The 20370-nt window shown below is 48.0% G+C and overlaps 1 protein-coding gene and 1 long non-coding RNA gene across 4 annotated transcripts in view; one reads left to right on the top strand and one right to left on the bottom strand.

Annotated features, from left to right (window-relative positions):
- RGMA (repulsive guidance molecule BMP co-receptor a) overlaps nucleotides 1–9906 on the bottom strand; it is a 44573-nt gene extending 34667 nt beyond the window's left edge. The window contains exons 1-2 of one of the 3 annotated variants that reach the window (XM_072737208.1): nucleotides 9654–9814; nucleotides 5898–6054 (exon numbers count right to left, since the gene is read on the bottom strand). Coding sequence is in view for 1 of the 3 variants with exons in the window: in XM_072737207.1 (XP_072593308.1) it covers nucleotides 9654–9667 (14 nt within the window). In the remaining 2 variants the exon portion in view is untranslated. Of the gene's footprint in view, nucleotides 1–5897; nucleotides 6058–9653 lie in introns of those variants that run through there. The other 2 variants (XM_072737207.1, XM_072737209.1) reach the window with 2 other exon arrangements.
- A 55-nt stretch (nucleotides 9907–9961) lies between these two features.
- The window catches only part of LOC140595465 (uncharacterized), a 47376-nt gene continuing 36967 nt past the window's right edge, over nucleotides 9962–20370 (top strand). The window contains exon 1 of the long non-coding RNA XR_011997096.1: nucleotides 9962–10028. This is a non-coding gene — a long non-coding RNA (uncharacterized lncRNA). The remainder of the gene's footprint in view (nucleotides 10029–20370) is intronic.

Here is a 20370-nt window from a genome sequence, read left to right as displayed (position 1 = left end):
CGGTGAAGACTGGTGACAACTACATTCTGTCAACCTCACACTGTCTGGAACACCTTCCATCAAAATTTCACCTGTCGGGATACTACATCAGACTGCCGCCTGGGTTAGCACTCCTGCTCATGAGTCCACTTCCAGGAACAGAGGCTGTTGGCTCTCAGAGCCTGGTGAACTGGCTGGGCTTGGGACATTGGTATGAAGTACCCCCCACAGAACCTCTAGGAAACACACCCCTGATGGTGGGCATGGAAACATTTACTGTGCTGGGAAGATATAAAAGGGTTTGTTTGTTTTTTTAAAGGAAATGCCAGAGTAACAATTTTCTGCACTTTCCATGTCCTTCGGTCCAGCATAAAATTTATTTCTTAAAAATGGAAAGAGTAATAGATGCACATGTTAAAAAAAGTCAGCTTCTCATCAAGTGAAATTAGGTGACTCTCCCTGGAGGTAATAACTATCAAGAGTTTCATGTGCATCTCCCTAGACATTTCCATGGGCACATAGTCACATATAAAAAAGCAATCAATCTACCTCCGTAGCTATCACTTCACCCAAAATGATTAGCAACCTCCCAGTAGGCATTTCCTATTTTACTTTTCCTCTCTGTTTAATATTCCTGTGAACTCTTCCATCATGGTGGGAGCTAAGCAGTCAGAGAATTGAGCTCACAAAAGGGATTTACAGATATATGGACAGATTTCATCCTTTCCTCTTCTTGGATTTCCATTCCTCTTGAAAGATGCTTATTCCATCCTCTCTCATTTTGAAGTCAGACCACTTATGTTCAGCCCCACTTACACCACAGAAGGTCGGTAAGCCGCCAGAGGTCACCTGGACGGCTTGGTGGCAGAGTGGGGTACGGGTGACTCCTGGCGGTCACGCCACCTCTGATGAGCTCACCAACTCCTTCCCAGGCACAGAGATGTCAGGTCTTCCCTCTGCCTCTACTAATCCTACTTCCCCTCCTGTGCTCATCCTCTTGCTTAGACTCCCTTGGTGATCCCTGCCTACCGAGGCTGGGCTGGAGCCCTCCTTCCTGCTTACCTGCTAACAGTTTCTGGGGGCGCATTTCCATGGTGTTTGGATCTGAGCACCCCCTCCCACCTTGTCTCACCTCCCTTCTTGACTTCTGAGTTTCTCAGTAAACTCTTGAGGCAGCCTACACTTTTTCTTTTGAGGCTTCTCGCGTCTCTCCCTCTGGGGATTACAGACTAGCGTATAGTTGGAAGTTTCATATATTAAAGTGTCCCCTCACTTTTCTTGTGAGCCTCATGACTGTGACTCTGGAGCATACTTACCACCTGGTCTACAACTCACAAATTCTTCTGCCTACAAAGCCAGTATGAAAATGACAGTATCTGTGCATTGCTTAATTGTCAGTGTGGAGACTGAGACTTCTGAGACATTGCGGTGGATCTGGAGAAAGCAAGCGGCCCAGGCTTTGGGGCGGCTTCACCTCTGCATGCTCTGTCCTGTCTCTGGACCCTCAGCTCTGCACGTGGCAGAATCATGGCCCAGCTGCCCCCGGGGTCCCGGGAACCCCTGTTGGCTCTGTCACTAACTGGCTTTGCCCACACCTGACTCCAAGGAGCCATTCTGAGGCCTCATCTGGAACATTTCTGGGTTTTCCAGGTAAAAATGTGGCCGAGCTAGTAGGAAATGTTATTTGAAGAGTGACACTTTCATGTTTTAGTGTCACCATGAAATTCTTCAGCAAGGATCCTCAGCAGTACCACTGTACACCTGAAACCATGGCTTAAAAACATTTAATAATCTTTCTTTCTTTCTTTCTTTCTTTCTTTCTTTCTTTCTTTCTTTCTTTCTTTTTCTTCTTTCTCTTTCTTCCTTCCTTCCTTCCTTCCTTTCTCCTCCTCCTCCTCCTCCTCCTCCTCCTCCTCCTCCTCCTCCTCCTTCTTCTTCTTCTTCTTCTTCTTCTTCTTCTTCTTCTTCTTCTTCTTCATTTATTTTATTTGAGAGAAAGAGAGAGAGTGGGGGGAAGGGCAGAGGGAGAGAATCCCAAGCAGACTCCCTGCTGAGTGCAGAGCCGCACATGGGATTCAGTCCCACGACCCTGAGAATATGACCTGGGCTGAAACCAAGAGCTGGATGCTTAATCAACTGAGCCACCCAGGGGCCCCAGTACCTTCTTGTTTTAAAGAAACTTTTGGGTACCCATACCAAGACACACCAGGTTCCTGTAATGGAGAACAGACCACCCAGTGTTTACTTCTCCCCATTCCAGTAAGTACTGGGGAGAAGAACCAGCTTGGAACCATTTATCCACCAAATGGCAACTGTTTGAACTGACAGTGAGTCTGTCTCTCTCAACCAGCAGAAGGCTGGAGGATTTGGATTAATGAACAATTTGGTGCCAAGCACAAATACCATAGACATTTAGCAATAGAAACAGATAACCAAGTTATTCATCAAATTCAAAACTGTTTAGAATGGCTAATGCAAAGCTGAAATAAAGAGGATCGCTGGCTGATGGGAGGTGGGGAAAAATGCCAATGCAGAAACATTGAACAAATGTGTCGCTTTATGGGACATCCACCCCCCCGCCCCCAGCATTGTTTTCTCTTTTAAATCTGTCAGAGGCTTCACTTGGACACGAGAGAGTCAACACAGCATGCCGGCTAAGAACACGCAGTCTGAACACCGGCTCTCCTTAAATCTCAGTTATCTCATCTGTAAAGTGGTGATATGCTTTAGCTCCCTCCAAGTATTACTAGGAGGATTAGATGAGTTATTATATGCCCACACTTTTGAGAACACACACTTGGCATAAAGTGAGTGCTGGTAAGTAGCTGACAATATTAGTTTTACACCATGGGCAAGAATTGGTGTTTGGATTAGAACATAGTGTCTATTGTGCACCAGATTCTGCTGGAGCCTTTGTCTGTGTGGGCACAGAGGGGAAATCTGCAGAATTCTCCAGGGACTCCTGGATACCCCTGACTCCTGCGTGGGTTCTAAGTGCATTACCAGTGACACTCAAGTTCTCTTGAGTGGCCACTATGCGGCAGACTCCCATATAACTGTTGAGTTGTCTCAACTGTGTCATGGGAACAGCTGTCTTCATTTCATAAAGGAGGACATTGAAACTCTGGGAGATTAAGTGACTTGTTCAAGGTCACTAAAAAAAACAAAAACAAGAACAAGAACAAAAAACCAAGGGCAGGGAGAGCCTCACACCCTGGCCTTATGATGCTGAGTTTAGTGTTTTTCCCCACCAAACCACAGCTGCTTCTCATCTTCATCTGGGGTTTACTTTTTTCGGTTAATCAAATAATATTTCCCACTTGTAGAATAGCTGGTTTTGTGTTTGAAATGAGAATATAGGCGTGGGGAATGTGCACCTGCTGGCTCAGTTGGTACAGTATGTGACTCTTGATCTCACGGCTGTGAGGCTGAGCCCCACGTTGGAGTGTGGCCTACCTCAAAAACCAAAAAAGAATGCAAGAAATGAGGATGTATTTGGAGATAGCTGTTTTCCAGAAATAAACACAAATTTAAAAATGTTTTAAGAAAAGAACAACTTCCCTGAACAATCTCCTCCAGCCTCTTTAAGATTTAGGCAGTTGGAATAGTTATAGAATTCCTCTTCTTTCTTTGGGGTATTAAATGGTATTTTTAGGTCAAGTTTTCATAGAATGTTTACTTGGATGTAGCCTCTGAATGATGAAGTAAATATTACACAACAAGATGTTTAGGTAAAACTATCTGGAGTTATTAATTCATTGCTGTCCTTTCAAACCACAAGCCATTCGAACCCTGTCTCAAATTCAAAACTAGTGTGCTTCTGCCCCTAGAGATTGGTCACTGCCTCAGAAAGGGAAGGCTTGGGTGCCATCTTGGCGTGGGTGTGCTTTATCCTCATTGACTCCTGGCCCAGGCTCAGGAAAGGTAATATATTTCTAACTACGCCTGAAGTAGATTCTGCCAATAGCATCCATTTACTCATAAAGAAATCAGACACTTGGGAGCTTAGAGATCGCAGCAGAGAAAAATAAAAGCAAGCTAAAACCCTCACAGCCGAGGAAAGGGTGGCAGCTGGCTTTACCTTACCATATGCTCTTGAGATACTTAAAGACACATTTTGAACTCAGTATTCTGAAATGTGAATATCAAACTGCTTGGCTGCACTAAAGGATGTGAAGCAACATAAGTAATTAATGTCCCACGAATCCCTTGTTCTGGAACAAAATGACCTGCCAAACGTAACAGTGAGGGGTTACTGGCAGGTCCGGACCCGCTGAGGGGAGGCCATTGTGAACCTCATAGTGCCTACAGGTAAGCCTGGTCTCTAAACTCTACCTTTCTTGTTGCTTTGCCTCTCTTGCATAAATGGAAGCCAATCTGAGAAAATGTAATATTTATTTATTATTATTATAAATATAATAAATTATATTTATGCTCTACCTCTTTCCATATGGACATTAAATTAAATTTAACTGAAAGTATATTATATGCCCACACTTTCAAACAAACATTAATTCTTATTGTTTCCAAAGTACCAATTGTTTTGAGGAAACCCTATAGTGTTTATGATTCTGTGAAAGAGATATGCATTTCCATGTGTTTTTCTGTTATGAGACTCTGTCAAATTATCACTTGTTAAGGAGAGCACAGGGTGCTGGATGGTGAGCCATGGTTCAAAGGTAGACTACAGGAGAAATTGAAATAGAGAAGTTTATTATTAACAGATCCTAAAGGAAGAGCATGGCACACACTTGGAGGGACCCCATGGAGTCGGGGTCAAGGGAGAGTGCAGAGACAGGCTGGACCGGGGCTCAAGCCTTTATTAGGGTCCACGGGTAGAGCGTTTGAGGGTTTCTGTGCTAAGGCCAGATTGGTCAATTCAAAACAAAAGAGTGGGTTTTTGGTGAGCCCCATGAGGGTCTTTTCTAAGAGGCGCGTCAAGGGACAGCCCTGGGAGTCAGGGGAGACTCTTTATCACAAAGGCCATTGTGGAAGTCATTAGGACTTATATTTGCTTGGGACTCTGTGGCTGCTGTCCAGGGCATGCACTTGACCAAGGGGCTATGATCGATTTAAAATCCCCCCAACAAAACGGCTGCAGAGGTAGCAACACCATGGTGTAGCTTAAGCTCTCAGCAGCTCAAGGGAGATGTTCCTGTGAGAGCAGTCTCTTCTCCAGGATGCCAGCATTAGGCGCTGAAAATGCACACTGGCAGCAAATCTCAAAGTCACTTTTGCCCAGCAGGTGTTTTCTGAGCAAGCCTCCCAGATTGCCAAGTAATATGGCATCCATCCCATCAGGAGGTAACCAGCAACACCTTGTGATCGCAAAAGAGGATTAGACTTTGAGAGAGAGCATAGAACTTTGTGGAAGCACCTGGCACAATGAGGCATCGTGGTTTTTAAACAGCTAACTGGCTGGGCAGAGACACACCATGGCACAGATGAGCCAAATGTGTAAAAGTGGAGTGCCTGCCTTGTGGCCGACGACGCCTCTGACAGGAATGTTTAGGAGGCCATAATGGTAAGTCTTTGTATGCCGGTGTGCTTCCACCTGAGCTCCTTTCAAAAAGTCACCAAGCAAGACAAAAGTCCTCACCGTGCCAAAAGAGGGTGAAAAATTGTTTGGGCCCATCTTCAGAAGAATGGTGTGCTGAGAATAAAGAATAAATGGTACTGAGATGTTTCTTGAGGATGTGGCCAGGGTCTCTGTGTTCAGGAGGGCAGAAGAGCTGAGCATTATCAGGAAAGAGGGCAAATTGCTGCTATCAGCCAGGCAAGCTGCTGCAAAGACCTTGAGTAGGAGAGTTCCCGAGGATGGAAAAATAAAACCCAAGTTGCAGCCATGGGGGCTGGTAACCCCTAAACAATGCCTCCCAGATACAAATCAATACGTTTTAGGGCATTTTTACTCCTACCTGCTGATCTCTGCTCTGCCCTGTGGAGGCTGCGGAATCTATAGGCCTTGATGTACCCGACAGGCGATGGAATCTTTTGTTTCCAAGTTTTTGCCAGATTTTTCAGACTCTGGCAAATCTAGTATCCCGATTCTAGAAAGTTCTTCATCTTGCAGCGCTGCTTTAAACAGACAATTGATAAACAAGAAATAAACTCACTGGACTCTTTGTTTTTTTTTTTTTTTCCTGCATAAACAGTGTTTGCTACACTTTAATTCTTCACCCTCCTACTCTGGACGTGATAATAATTTTATAAGACAAGTAAGTACAGAGGGCATTTTTATATTCGTCAAAGTAGCAGTGACTTTAAATTTTTTAAATGAGGCTATGAAAGGTATTTGCATTTGCTTTGTTAATCTCTGCCCCAGTTTCAAAATGCCTTCTCACTGCCCTTAGAATTAGAAAAACTTTCACATGTCAGCAGGCATTCTTGCCTCAAGACCCCTCGGCTCTACTCATAGGGTCACACCTAGCTAAGAAACTGGGCATCCTTTTAAAACACGTTTATTCATCACCAAGGAAACTGACTTCGGCCTGACCTTGTATGCACAATCGAGTAAGGCAGTCCTTAGTTTTTCCACTGTCCTGTTCATTGCTCCTTCCTACCTCTATTGCTATGAAAGGATCGGAGGCTGAAATTCCACTGTCATTTGGTCAAAAAGGAGTCTGTCCTTTGCATAGAGCTGGATACCAGACAGGTGGGGGAGCCTGGAGCCTCCCTTCTTCGGGGCAAATTTATGTTATGTCCTTCGAATGAATAAACAATGGCTGTTGTTTGAAAGGCAACACCATTCTCCTTAAAGAGCCACAGAAACACCCAGAGTCGCTTAAAAGTTATTTGAAATGACCTCTGGGATATTATAAGTCAGGTTCTAGAACAATGATCTTTATGGAGTGGTGCCTTGTTTTCATAGAACCAAGAGATTCAAATGAGCCTGCACTGGTTTCCAGTGATCCCAGATCGTTTATGCTCAGTTTCACTTGGGTACATCCCCGTCTCTTTTCCCTGGATGGCAGACTTCTCAAGAGATTGGTGATCCTACCACTTAAGGCATGACCACATTTGGGGGCCACACTTGGTAACAGCAAGTGCTTTGAGTTTATTTTTTATTTATTAAAGATTTTATTTATTTATTCATGAGAGACACAGAGAGAGACAGAGAGAGAGGCAGAGACACAGGCAGAGGGAGAAGCAGGCTCCATGCAGGGAGCCTGACGTGGGACTCATCCTGGGTCTCCAGGATTGCGCCCTGGGCTGAAGGCGGCGCTAAACCGCTGAGCCACCTGGGCTGCCGAAGTGCTTTGAGTATAATTCATTTGGTAGCAAGGTCAAAGGGGAAACGGCACTTTTGACTTGCAGAACCTGAGCTATCCTGCTCTGGACATGAGTGTCTTTAGAGAAATGGAAATGCCAGCACCTGTTCTGGTGAGCAGCAGTGTGACAGTGGCTTGAAAAAACTTCCTGTCCCAATGTTAGGGATGTTGAGTACCTATTCATTTTACTTTGCATCTTCTCATCTAAGAATTCCTGTATTTGGCCCATCCCAGGGTGGCCAAAGGGCCAAGTCAAGGGTCCTGTCAAATAGGACCTGTTCCTGGCTCCATTCTGTGTTATGACACACCCTGGGGGGAAAGCAGTCATCATGCCTTGTAAGGGGTTTCTAAGCAAAGGTCAGAGAATAAGTCATCCTTGAATAAGATGCCAGGTTACCGCAAGACCCTTTTTGTTACAAATCTGGTTATTAAATAGACACTTGCAGGGGTAGAGACAACAACGGGGGAGGCAGATCCGCCACCCACCAATCCACATGTCTATATCCACAGATACCCAGGAGCTGTCTATCACCTGGGAGGGAAATGGTAGGCATGAGGCTATTGTTAAAAGGAATCTGGGACCTCCCTCACCACCACCACCACCACCACCACCACCACAGCAAAGAGGACTGCAAGGGGGCAATGGTCTTCACCACAAGGGGACCACCATGCTGCTCTCCAAGGAACCAGCGTATCCCTTAGTACTGGGAGAATCCGCTCATTGCTAATATCATCCTGCCTGGAAGGTGGCAGCAAAAACCAGCCACGGAGACTGTGGAGTCCGCCTGGATGGGTGTGTGCCCCACCCAGAGCCTTTGTCCGCTCTGCTTGTCACCCAGCAAAGTCATCCCCCCTCATCTTTTACTGGGGACCCCTAGCCCTCATAGAGGGGGCTTGCCTGGCACCTGCTATGGCAGTGGAACATCAGGAGACCCTTTATATGTGTTTAAAATTTTTCATTTTGGTGTACTGTCCTGTCCCTGCACAGATTGGCAGGAGGTCCTTTCCCAACTCGTCCTTCAGCTGCCCTTCACCGCAGATCTCTTTCCTAGGGGTCATGGCTCAAGATCTGCCTGAAAAATCACCCCTCTGTGATGCACTGGAGAAGAGAAAGAGGTCCATGCATCGTTTGTTTTTTTGTTTTGTTTTGTTTTGTTTTGTTTCTACAATAGATGGTCGAACGACGGGGATCCACTTAGCTGGCAGCTAACATTTTATGTTTTTGCTAGTGGCCCCTAAAGCCAGATGGAGAAGGTGATGGATCTCCTGCCCCGCAGTACAACCTGCAGTGCTGTCCCTTGAGCTTGGCGCGCTGAGCTGGGGGTGTCGGGCCGCTCCCGCTCAACCAGACTGTGGAGACCCTCAGGACGACTCTTCCCAGGAGGAGCGCATCCCGCCTCTCTACCTGGGGCTGGATGGAGCCTCCTCACTTTGAGGACACACAACTTCGTTGCCTAAAAGGGACGCGCGGCTCGCCATCCCCGCTAGATGGCGCGACTTCCCCTGCTCCGTCCGCGAGGCACCCGATTTATTAAATAAACACAATTCAACGCCTTCCGCAACCACGCCACATAATAGCAACTCGCAGGCTCCTATTAAAAATCTCAATCTGGGGGAACGGATTGTGCCTCCGAGCAAATCTAACGCAATTTCACGAGCGGGATGCAACCCAGAATTGCAACCTAGCGTCCCTTCCCTCCCGTCGGCCCTCCCCCTGAATGCACCTGTGCCCCGGCTTCAGCTGGTTCCCTGGCGGAGCCCCGGCGCGAGCCGGGCGTGGAGCCGCGTCCATGCCCCGCCCGCCACGCCGTCCCCTCAGGAGCGCCGGGGCCCCTCGGGGCTCCGATCCCCGAGCACACACCCAGGTCCCGGACCCTCCCGCGCTCCGGTGCGCGCGGTTCTAGGGACCGCTCCGACCCGGGTCCAGACCGAGCAGCGCCCAAGCCCCCGGGAGCAGGCGCTCGTCTCGCGACCGTGCTGCCGGGCAGGCTGCCAGGCGGGAGCAGGAGGAGGGGGCCCGGGGCGGCCGGGCCAGTGGGGGTGCACGGCGGGTCGGCCCTCGGCCCGCTCCGGCCCGCTCCGGCCCGCACACGGCCGCAGGGGCGCTCGCCGGCTCGCCCGAGCCCGAGCCCGAGCACGAGCACGCGCCGCCGGCGGCCCGCGGAGAGCATCTCAGGGAAACAGCGCAAATACTAAGCCACAGAAACTTTACTGCTGCCAAGAGCTGGAGCGGTCGAGGCGCAGCAAAGCTCCGAATCTGGGCGAGCGGCGAGCAGGACGCGAGCCAGACGGGAGCCAGACGGGACGCGGGGCTGGGGGCTCCGCACTGCCGTGGCCCCGCGGGTGCCGGGGCGCCTCGGGGACGTCGGAGCCGGGTCCGCCCCGCTCCCGGCCCGCGCTTACCTTGGCGGCTGCATGGGCCCCTGCGGCCCGCGGGGGGTGGCGCTGGCGGGGCTGCGCGCGGAGAGGGGGCGCGGGGCGCCGCCCGTGGGCCCCGGGGCAAGGTGGGAGGGGCTGGGCCGGCGCTGCTCCCCGCCGCCCCGGCCGGCTCAGCAGCGGCCCCGGGCGCGCCGCCTGCTCCCGGGCTGCATGCCTGCGAGCGCCTGGAGGAGCCGGCCCGGGAGCCAACGGCCCGCGCTTCCGCAGCCCAGAGGCTCGGGCGGCACAGCCCGCGCTCGGAGACAACTGCGGAGCCGGGCAGCTCGGGCCAGCCCCCTCCCTCGCCCGGCCCCCGCCGGCCCCCGCCCGGCCCCCGCCCGCCGCCGAGCGCGTCGCGAGGTTCGTTTGCGCGCGAGGGGAGGGGGCGGGCCGGGCGCCCCGGGCGCGGGCGGGGGGCGAGCGCGGGCGGGGCTGGGGGGAGGGGACGCGGGCGGGGGCGGGGGCGGGGGGTGGGGTGGGGTGGGGGCCGCGCTCTCAGGGCCCCGCCCCGCCCCGCCCCGCCCCGCCCCGCCGCGGCCGCACCTCCCGCACCCGCTCGGGTTGGGCGGCGGTTCGCGCGCGGTAAAGTCAAGACCTGCCCAGGTGCCCCGGCAAGGCGGGCGCGGACCGCGAGCGCGGCGACCCTCGGGGCGCCTCCAACTTTCCAAATTTCCCGCTGGGATGCTGCGGGGGGCACGTTTTCCACCTTCAGTTCTGGGCTGGTCAATCCGGAGTTACTCTGAGCTTTCTGCAATGGACAGTTCCATCCAGAAGAAACGCTTCTGCTCCCTGCGGAGAAGCACCTTTGTTCTGTTGAGATGTTAGTTTTGTTTATGATTTTTCTTGGAAGTAACACACACACACACACACACACACACACACACACATATATGCATTAAATACATATGCGTATTGAATGTGTCATACACCAGTACGTTCTTGCGTACGATTCTCCCCAACCCAGGCGTGTGTAGAGTAAGAAGACCGTATCACATCCCCTCCCCATTGCAGCAGCTCCCCAGAGGTAACCTTGGGTCAGACTGTGATCCTCTGCGGTTCTTGCGAGTCCTTGCTTTTCCGTGCAAGCGCACAGACTGCAAGTGGATTCTCACGGGCTTTTCAAGGCTTTCAGAAGAATGTTTCACCGCGCAGCGCAGGCACACACATCAGCGAGGACAGCGGTAAATCCCCAGAGGCTTCGGGCATCCAGGGAAAGATCCTCGCAGGGCAACAGTAAAAAGCCACCCAATCGCCATGTGCAAATCTGAAACCCCAGCTGGGGCGTGAAGTCAGCCTAAACACACAGCTCACGCCCAAATTAGCATTGCACGGTTAGAGAGATTTGCCAGTGCGTTTTAGACAGGGTTATGACCTTCCCGTTCTTACTGAAAACAAACTGTCTTGGATTTTGATATGATGAGAACTTGGATTTGCAAAATGAAGAGGTATCATCCACATTAAAACACGATCGTTATTTATGCTTGTGGTCTAGAAGGATGTGGTTTTAACTGAATATTCTGCGTTTTATTGGCCAAATGTATTGAAATAATCTACGGTGGGGATGTAAATAAAATCCATGTGATTTAGCAGGAAGGGATTAGATATTGGGATGGCCGGTTTCTATAATTAGCCCTGACCTTGGGCAAGACATGGAGCTCTGCTGGGCCTTAGGTTCTTCAGGAATAAATGGAGTTGTACTAAGTGTGTACGTGTGTGTGCATGTGCCGGCACCCCCAGCTGGCGTGTGTGTGTGTATGTGTGTGTATGGGGGGGGGGGCTCCAGACCTAAAAATGGGTGAATAACTAATCTCTCCCCACATTCATATTTCAGCCCAACTCCAATATCTCTTCTTTAGGGAATGGCTCTCCCAGCACCCCATGCTTTTCCTGCCAAACACTGATCTCACTTCTCAGTAATGTATTCCTTAGGCTGACCTTTCCATAAGTGTAGGCCTCTCCCACCAGACCATAAGCACCGTGAGGGCAGGTCCTCATTGCATCCCCAGCGTCTGGCATGTAATAGCATCTACAAGAATCTCTGATTATCACCCAGATGGTGGATTTCATACTGCTCTTCCAAATTGCTTGATGTTGGCAAAAGATCTGTTAAGTGGAAACATCTCGTTTTAAAATGAAGCCTTTGGAGAGCACCCAGCAGGGTTTTCCCACGTTGGGGGACCAGCAGTTCACTGACTCGATGAGGACAGACAATTCTTAACTCAACCACAGGCAGTAGAGGCAGCCAATATTTACCTCGATGAGCGTGGGCTCCTGTGGAGAAGACAACGAATATTAATGCTGCTCATTAAGTATTTGATTAAGTTGGAACTGTGCATAGGTAGTTGCAATACACACGAGTGCTCAGAGGTAAATGAGACCATGGGGTGTGTTTAGAGTGCAAATTAACAAATGTACATGCTTTCAACCAACAATCTAGCAGCATTCCTAATATAAAGCTCTGGGGAATGCTTGTCTTTCTTTACTGCAGAGGGCCTGAATTCTTTAGAAATAGGAATAGGAAATAGACTAACCTGGGTTCAAGTGTTAAGAAAAAAGGTAAGGCCATTGAGAAAAAAGGGGTGGGGGAACGAATGCCTAACGCAGTGCAAGAGCCATGTTCCTATTAGTTTCTCTATTGTCCTGCGCACAGACAAGGAAAAGGCCAAGGGAAAGGTTACAATCTGGCCTCACATTTGTATAGGAAAATGGGAGAGCTGGGGCTTCCACCCTGTCTTGGCCACTCTTTCCTTTTCTCTCTCTCTCTCTGTTTCTGTTTTTTTGTCAGGAATATGTGCAGTGGCTGGATCCCTCTCCACGCCCCTTCTGGAAGTCCTTACATTATGGGGCGAGCTTTAGCCTGGAGAGAAGGGCGCAGGGTCAGTGGGGCTGCTGGGCTCGATCTGTAGGAGGAGGCATCACACCCAGCGCAGAGGGAGCCGGTACTACCAGGGTATGGGGCAGTTTGCTGTCTCTGGCTGCTTCAGATGAGGGGTGGCGCCTGCTGGCCAGGCATGCACCCGCAGAAGGTGGATTCCTGGTGGAACTGTTTGAGGAATTCTCCCAGCAGATGGCACAATGAGAAGCCAATTGGCAGAACTCTTCACTTAGGGCTAGCAGTGGGGCTGTCCTTTTGGATTGGGGGGGGATCACCCCATTATGTTTTCCTGGGTAAGTGCAGGTTCAAAAGTAAAAGACAGCTTAAAGGAGAAGCAGGTCAGAAGGTCTCAGAGTAGCCTGTTAAAGAAGGAGGGGCTGTCTTATGTCCCACACTTGGCCTCAGTGAGACGCCACAAGGGAAAGGGTGCTGGAGACTTGCTTGTTTTGCACAGACAGAAAGAAGCTGCTCAGGTTGGAAGGCTCCCAGAGGCATTGTCTACTCTTACAAATCCGGCGTGCTTGGTGTCAAGAAGCTCCTCCACAGCCGGTGTTGTGCTGGACCCTGTAGCAGGCATTTACTTAAGTAACATAGCCTCCACCCTCAGGCAGTCCGGTGGGAGGGCTGCGTGGCGTGGGCGAGGGGGGTTGTTGTGTGTGCCTGAGCATGGACATGTAGGAGTCGACACTGCAAGGTAGAGGGGAACAAGAACAAAAAGAAAGTAAGTGCAAATACAAGGTCATGAGATTTAGGAGTTAGGTTGATTGCTAGTTGGAAGGAATACCTTGTGAAAGAGGTGTCCCTTGAGATGGTTTCTGATAGATGGATCTGAGTTTCATGTGTGGGTGAATGGGAAAGAAGGTGAGTATTCCAGGCAGAGGAATCACATGAAAAAGGCATTGAGATGGCAAAAGGTGGGTAAGTTCAATAAGGAGTGATTAAATCTAGTTGGAATGTGGATACTGGAGAAGAGATGTGATAGAGAAGGGAGTTTAGGGCCATACTGTGGAGGACTTTGGTTGCAGAATGAGCAATAGGGAGCCAGCGAGGGTTATTGAGCAGATGCAGAATGATTCAGCTAAAGCTGCACTTTTGGTAGGTCAATAGAAGATGGTTTGGAAAAATAGGAGGTGTGAGGCCAGCAGAAGACCCTAATAATCTTGGCACAATGTTATCGAGAGTGTAACTTAAGGTGCTAAGGGGATATGGGAAAGTAGGGACTGATGGAAGACCCAGATGCTTCATTGGGAGATAGGGGGGTATCAAAGTGTCAGAGGGAGTAAGTGCTCATTACAGAGACCAGGAGGTCATGAGGAGAAGCTTGGAAGGAGTAGGGGTGGATGAACATTGGACCAACCATCATAGTCTCAGCATGGGAGGGAGCCTCAAAAATGAAAACATTACTTGATTTTCCATTTGATATTATGTCCATGTGTTGAAGCTAAAAACACAGTGCCTGTGCCCATCATAAAAAGAAGGCCTAATTAATTCACTGGCCTTCTTTCCTCTAGGCCAGTCATTTGCTGTCTAATGGTAATGGTCATAATCAACACAAATGAAGGATTTTTTTTGTTTTGTTTTGTTTTTTGCTTTTTTTTGGTTTAATTTTTAAATTTTTGTTAAAGAAGTGAATTATTAGCATCAGGAATAAAAAGCAAATAAGGCAGTCCTTCACAGTCGTTTATGAATTTGGACAACAGAAGAAGGTGACTGGAAAGCAGACTTTTCCATGAGGCCTTGACTGTGCTTTGCTGGCTGCTTTAGCCATGAGAATAGTTGGAAGGTTTAGACAGCCACAGTTGCAGGAGAACAGCTGGAATGTGGTCAGCGAGCATATCTACCCACCCCACAACAGCACCCACAGAAGCCTGTCCTTGACAATTTAGAAACCTTGAGGCCAGCTGGCATGCTGTGTTCCTTCATGGCGACTTGGTGAAGAGGGCAGGCTTGCTGACTTCTTTATCTCGAGGCAGGATCAGCCTGGGTTTTGTTTTGCAGTCATTGACTGAGTCCCAAGCCTGCCAGAACATTCTCTATGTGTTTTAGGTGCTTCCTCAGTCCTCATAACACTCTATGGGGTGGGTATAAGTATCCATATTTTATAGGGAACTGAGGTTCAAAAAAGTTAAGCGAGTTGATGAGTGTATAGTAGAGTCAGGATTGGAATCCACATCCATCTGAATCCTAAACCAGTGCATTTCCCACTAAACATGTGGCCCCCTTTTACTTACTGTCCTTTCCCTACCTTTCCTGATGGGCTTATGCCAGAAATGCCTACACTTGCCACTCTGGGGAACAAGCTTGTGCTCCACTACCTATAGCGCTGTCAAAGCTGGTGGAGTATGACCTTCAGCCAAATGCACCCAGTGTCCACAGATTGTTTTCCTAGTGGACTTGGAGAGCTTTGTCAGTTTTGCGAACCACGGAGAAGTGTAGGGAGATCCTGGGCTTATTTCAGTATTCAGTGGAACTTACTATGAAGTAACTGAGTCACACATTTCTGGGGATCTTAAAATTGGTCTCTAAATTTGGACCTTTTGGGAAGTAAGCTCACAGGCTGATATAAACAAATTCTCATAGTAATCAACTAGGGTTTTTGGCTTGCTCCCTGACTAACCCACCACATTTAAAAAGTAATTGATTCATTAACATATGAGAGCCAGATCCCACAGACTGGCCTCTCTGGAACAAGCTCAATTCAATAATTACCCCCCCCCTAAAAAAAATCTTTTCCCAGCAGATCTAATATTAGATTGCATGATTTTAAAATTTTGCTCTATCAATTGTTAAACATTTATTAAGAAAGAGTATAAAACTTAAAATATTTTTATAAATAATGGCATGTAAAACAAAATCTTTCACACATGGTTGCAGTCTTGTTGATTTTGGTTTTCAACTTAAACTCAGTTTTAATTTTTTTTTAAAGATTTTATTTATTTATTCATGAGAGACACAGAGAGAGAGAGGCAGGCAGAGACATATGCAGAGGGAGAAGCAGGCTCCACACAGGGAACCCGATGCGAGACTCGATCCTGGGACTGTGGGATCACGCCCTGAGCCGAAGGCAGATGCCCAACCACCGAGACACCCAGGCATCCCTAATTTTTAATTTTAATTTTAATTTTTTAAAAAAGATTTTATTGGGATCCCTGGGTGGTGCAGCAGTTTAGCGCCTGCCTTTGGCCCAGGGCATGATCCTGGAGACCCGGAATTGAGTCCCACGTTGGGCTCCTGGTGCATGGAGCCTGCTTCTCCCTCTGCCTATGTCTCTGCCTCTCTCTCTCTCTGACTATCATAAATAAATAAAAATTAAAAAAAAATAAAAAAAGATTTTATTTATTCATGAAAGAGAGAGAGGCAGAGAGGTAGAGACATAGGCAGATGGAGAAGCAGGCTCCCTGTGGGGAGCCCAATGTGGGACTTGATCCCAGGACCAATCTGGTCACAATCTGAGCCAAAGGCAGATGCTCAACCATTGAGCTACCCGGATACTCCCTTAATTTTGAAATTTTTAAAATATTTATTTTAGAGAGAGAGAGTGTGTGTGTGCAAATGGGGATGAGGGGCAGACGGACAGAGAGAATCTCAAGCAGACTCCCTGATGAGCCTGGAGCCCAACATGGGGCTTGATCTCATGACCCCGAGATCATGATCTGAGCCAAAGTTAAGAATCAGATGCCCAATCAACTGAGCTACCCAGGCGCCCCTAAACTGGGTTTTGAAGGTATTGACTCTAGTCCACAGACTAGACAAATTCGACCATGGACCAGAGTGGGGAAACTCAAGCATCTATGTATTGTTTGGAGGTACTGTTTGAGGGGCTTAATTATTATTTAACAAAAGAAGCCACTGGTATTTAAAATATATGAATCATGTTGAGGTGATGTATTAGTTAAGGCAAGGCTGGACTGCTGTGTGAAGGGACCTGACAATAGCATGACTTGAAGATTAAAGTTGATATTTTTTCTCTCTCACATACCCAGGCCAGGTGAGCTTTCCAGACTGGTGGCAGACTTAGCACCACATGGTCATTCAGGGATTCAGGTTCCTTCTGAGTCATTGTTCCACAATCTCTCCAAAGCCTTATTGTGATTGGCATAATTGAAGCTGGCTTACTGCCAAGCCTGGCTTGCAGCCTGTAGGAAGGGGAAAGAGTGCAGAGGAGCCACGGCTTCTGCTTGCATCATCATTTCTTCTAATGTTCCACTGGAGAAAGTTGTATGTCCACACCTAGCTGCAAGGGAAGCTGGGAAATTAGTGTAGTTAGGCAGCCATTGTGCTCCTTCTGTGTTACAAAGGAGCTGACATTTCGGGGCTTACCTAGCCATATTTCTTACTCAACTAGCATTTGGGGATATGTTGGTAATCCAGCATGGCAGAGAGGAGGGCATACTGACTCTGGACCCTGAAGACCTGGGCTTGAGTCTCTGCCACTCTGAACTGGGCGGGCTACCTCATCCCTCTGAGCTTTGCTTGTTTCAACTGCTGTGCCATCCTGAAGGGCTGTGGGAGGATTGTAACACAGCAGGTGCTTGATGGCCTCAGTTGAGCTAGCAAGGAATGAAAACTAGCCGAGGTAGTTTGAGGAAAGGGAGATTTAGTTTATGGTGCCAGTCATCCCACAGAACCCAGAGGCAGGAGGTACAGATGAACCTTGGCAGGAAAGGACTGGAAGTGGAGCTGGAGGCATCTGAGGGGAACCAGAAGAATGAAGGTGAAGTCTTCAGAGTCATCCATCCATTAGCAAATACTGTTGGTACTAACTCCATTCTTGTGCTTTTATTTATTATTTATTTTTAAAAAAGATTTTATTTATTCATTCATGACACACACACACACACACACACACACACACACACACACACACACAGAGGCAGAGACACAGGAAGAGGGAGAAGCAGGCTCCATGCAGGGAGCCTGACATGGGACTTGATCCCAGGTCTCCAGGATCAGGCCCTGGGCCAAAGGCAGGCGCTAAACAGCTGAGCCACCCAGGGATCCCCCATTCTTGTCCTTTTAAATCTATTCTTTCTCACAGCAGCCAGAGTGAAGTTTAGTAACATTGATGCGATCATACTTCCTGTTTGAGACCTGGATTTCTTTCCATAGCACCTAGAATGACATCCCAGTTCCTTACTCTGGTTTACTAAACCCCACATGATCCAGCCCCTACCACCTCTCTGGCCTCATTGACCACTCTGCCTCTCTCTCACTTAGCTTTACCTACATGGTCTGGCTAGATCTAAACACGTCATCTAAAGCTTAGTCCTGCCTCAGGACCTTTGCACAAGCTGTTTTCTATGCCTGGACCACTCTACTTTATCCTTCTCTTATTCAGATTTCAGTTTAAAATTTGGAAACATCACTAGTATGTCAGCTACTCTAATTCCTTGCATAGCAGTTCTCACATTATGATAATTGTCTCACCAACTTATTTATTGTTATCCAATCCTCAGTCCCCATCATCCCAGTAAATGCAATCTTTATAAGAGTAGGAAATGATCCATCTTGATCTTTGATGCATTCTTCTTGCTTAGTAATATTTATTATTGAAATGATGAGTTAACACAAAAGAATGTACATTTACTATTCTTTCTTTAAAAGATTATTTATATGAGACAGAGAGAGATCACAAATGGGAGGAGGAGCAGAAGGAGAGGGACAAATAGATTCCATGCTGAGAATAGAGCCACACGCGGGGCTGGATCTCACCACCCTGAGCTGAAATCAAGAATCGGGTGCTCGGGATCCCTGGGTGGCGCAGTGGTTTGGCGCTTGCCTTTGGCCCAGGGCGCGATCCTGGAGACCAGGGATCGAATCCCACATCAGGCTCCTGGTGCATGGAGCCTGCTTCTCCCTCTGCCTATGTCTCTGCCTCTCTCTCTCTCTCTCTGTGACTATCATAAATAAATAAAAATTATTAAAAAAAAAAAAAAAGAATCGGGTGCTCAAACGACTGAGCCACCCAGGTGCCCCAACACTTCCTATGCTTGAAACTCTTTTATAACTTAACGGTATATTTTAAACTGCTTTCCCTTTCAACAAATGAACAGCTACCATATCATGTAAGCTTCCCCTGTTCCATCACTTAGGTATACCAAAGCAGATTTAATCAACTCCTGCTGTTGGGATATTTAGAGACCATCCTTACATAAAGATATCTCTGGACATTTTTCTTTTTTTTTATATGACATTTTTCATTATTTCCTAGAATACATTTATGCAGGTGAAGTATTGGAGGATATGCGGGTTCCTGAGGTTTGCCCTGTGAATTAAAACTGGCTTCCAGAAAAACAGCCATTGTTTCTGTTTCTCCTAAGGGGTGGGTTTCCTCAGAACTTAGGAAGCAAGATCTATTGTAACATTATTTTGCCAATTGGATGCACTAAAAGTGCGCTCACTGTATCACTCACCAAATCTCACTGTGTCAATTCACATTTTTAAAAAGTTACCAACGGTGCTAAATATTTTAGATCTATTTGCTGGCCCTTTGTATTTGTATTTATGTCTTTTGTCTGTTTCTGATGGCCTGTCCACCCGCTTGTCCCCTTTTCAAAATGAGCTTCACCTCCCTATGTTATTTCTTGGTGGTCAGTTTCCTCTTTCATCCTCAGAGGCACATATTCAGGTGAGAGAATATTGGCAGGCAGGAAGGAAATTGATTCTCGCCTTGCATGCCAGTCTCCCAAGAGGCCTCATCCTTCCTCCCATTAGAATTTAAATTGGTCAGGGCCCATGCTAGAAACGTGCATTTGTGAAGAAATTCAACTGTGACTAAGAGGCCAGTGTGATACAACTCTGGTCACAGGCAGGTTCCCCTTTCAAAGGCTTCCAATCCCTTACAAATTGCTTTGGGATGACAAAGCCCCTCACCGCCTGCCTAGCACAGAGTTGGAGCATCAGGATCTTCATCAGAAAGAAGGCATCCATTTCTCCATTCTGTAGATCTGTGTCAAGCCAACTACACTGCAATCCGAGGGGTATCCATTGAGCACTGAAGTTTTGGGGACTGGTCGAGGTCTTGAGATGCCGTGCTGGGTCTTTGTGGGGCATTTGGAGCAACGTAGGCCTTATGGTAAGATGAAAGCAGGAGGCCTTCCTTCCACGGCTGACACCCGAGCCAGCCACACCACAGGGCTAAGGCCAGGCCTCTGTCCCCATGGAAGTTAAAGCTTCAGGCGTACACCGGTCTGGGAAACCCACACTGAAGCGGTGCCCAACAACGGATGAGTAATGGCCACAAGATTTTGGTCATTAGTCTTTCATTTGTCTGCTTTTTCTCCAGGGAGGGGACGGCTTTCAGAGGAGTTGATTCCTTCTCATGGACGTTTCCCAGAGAAGTTCACAAGAAAACATTGGGACCCTCAAACTGTCTAATCTTCGCTGAGAGAAGATGGAGAGATAGGCTAGGTTCCCACACACAGCCAAGGGAGGGGAGACCCGAAGCTTCTACCCCAAACCAAGGCTTCTGGAACAGTGGTTGGCTTTTCAGAAAGCTTGAGGTTCATTGTCAACTCACGGGCTATGCTTTACTCTGGAGGGTTTCTCTTTCTCCATGTGTGTGCATGCACGTATGTGCCTGAGTTAAAGCATTCTTTCTTTAAAAATGTGCTAGTAGAAAGTAGTTGTTTCAAAAATATCCTTTCTTGGCACAATGAAGAGCTAGTGAATGTGTATTTTTCCTTTTTTTTTTTTTTCTCAAAAGATCTGTGAGCTTCCAAATTAAATCATTGGATCTACTGATTTCATGGATAGGCTCTCCATGTAATTGTGCCTATGATGGTCTGTTTTAATGGGGATCCCAGGGGACTTTTTGCAGTGAGCCCC

The sequence above is a fragment of the Vulpes vulpes genome, chromosome 14 (genome assembly GCF_048418805.1).
Source record: "Vulpes vulpes isolate BD-2025 chromosome 14, VulVul3, whole genome shotgun sequence".
Taxonomy (NCBI): domain Eukaryota; kingdom Metazoa; phylum Chordata; class Mammalia; order Carnivora; family Canidae; genus Vulpes; species Vulpes vulpes.
This window is presented reverse-complemented; position numbering and strand designations above follow the sequence as displayed.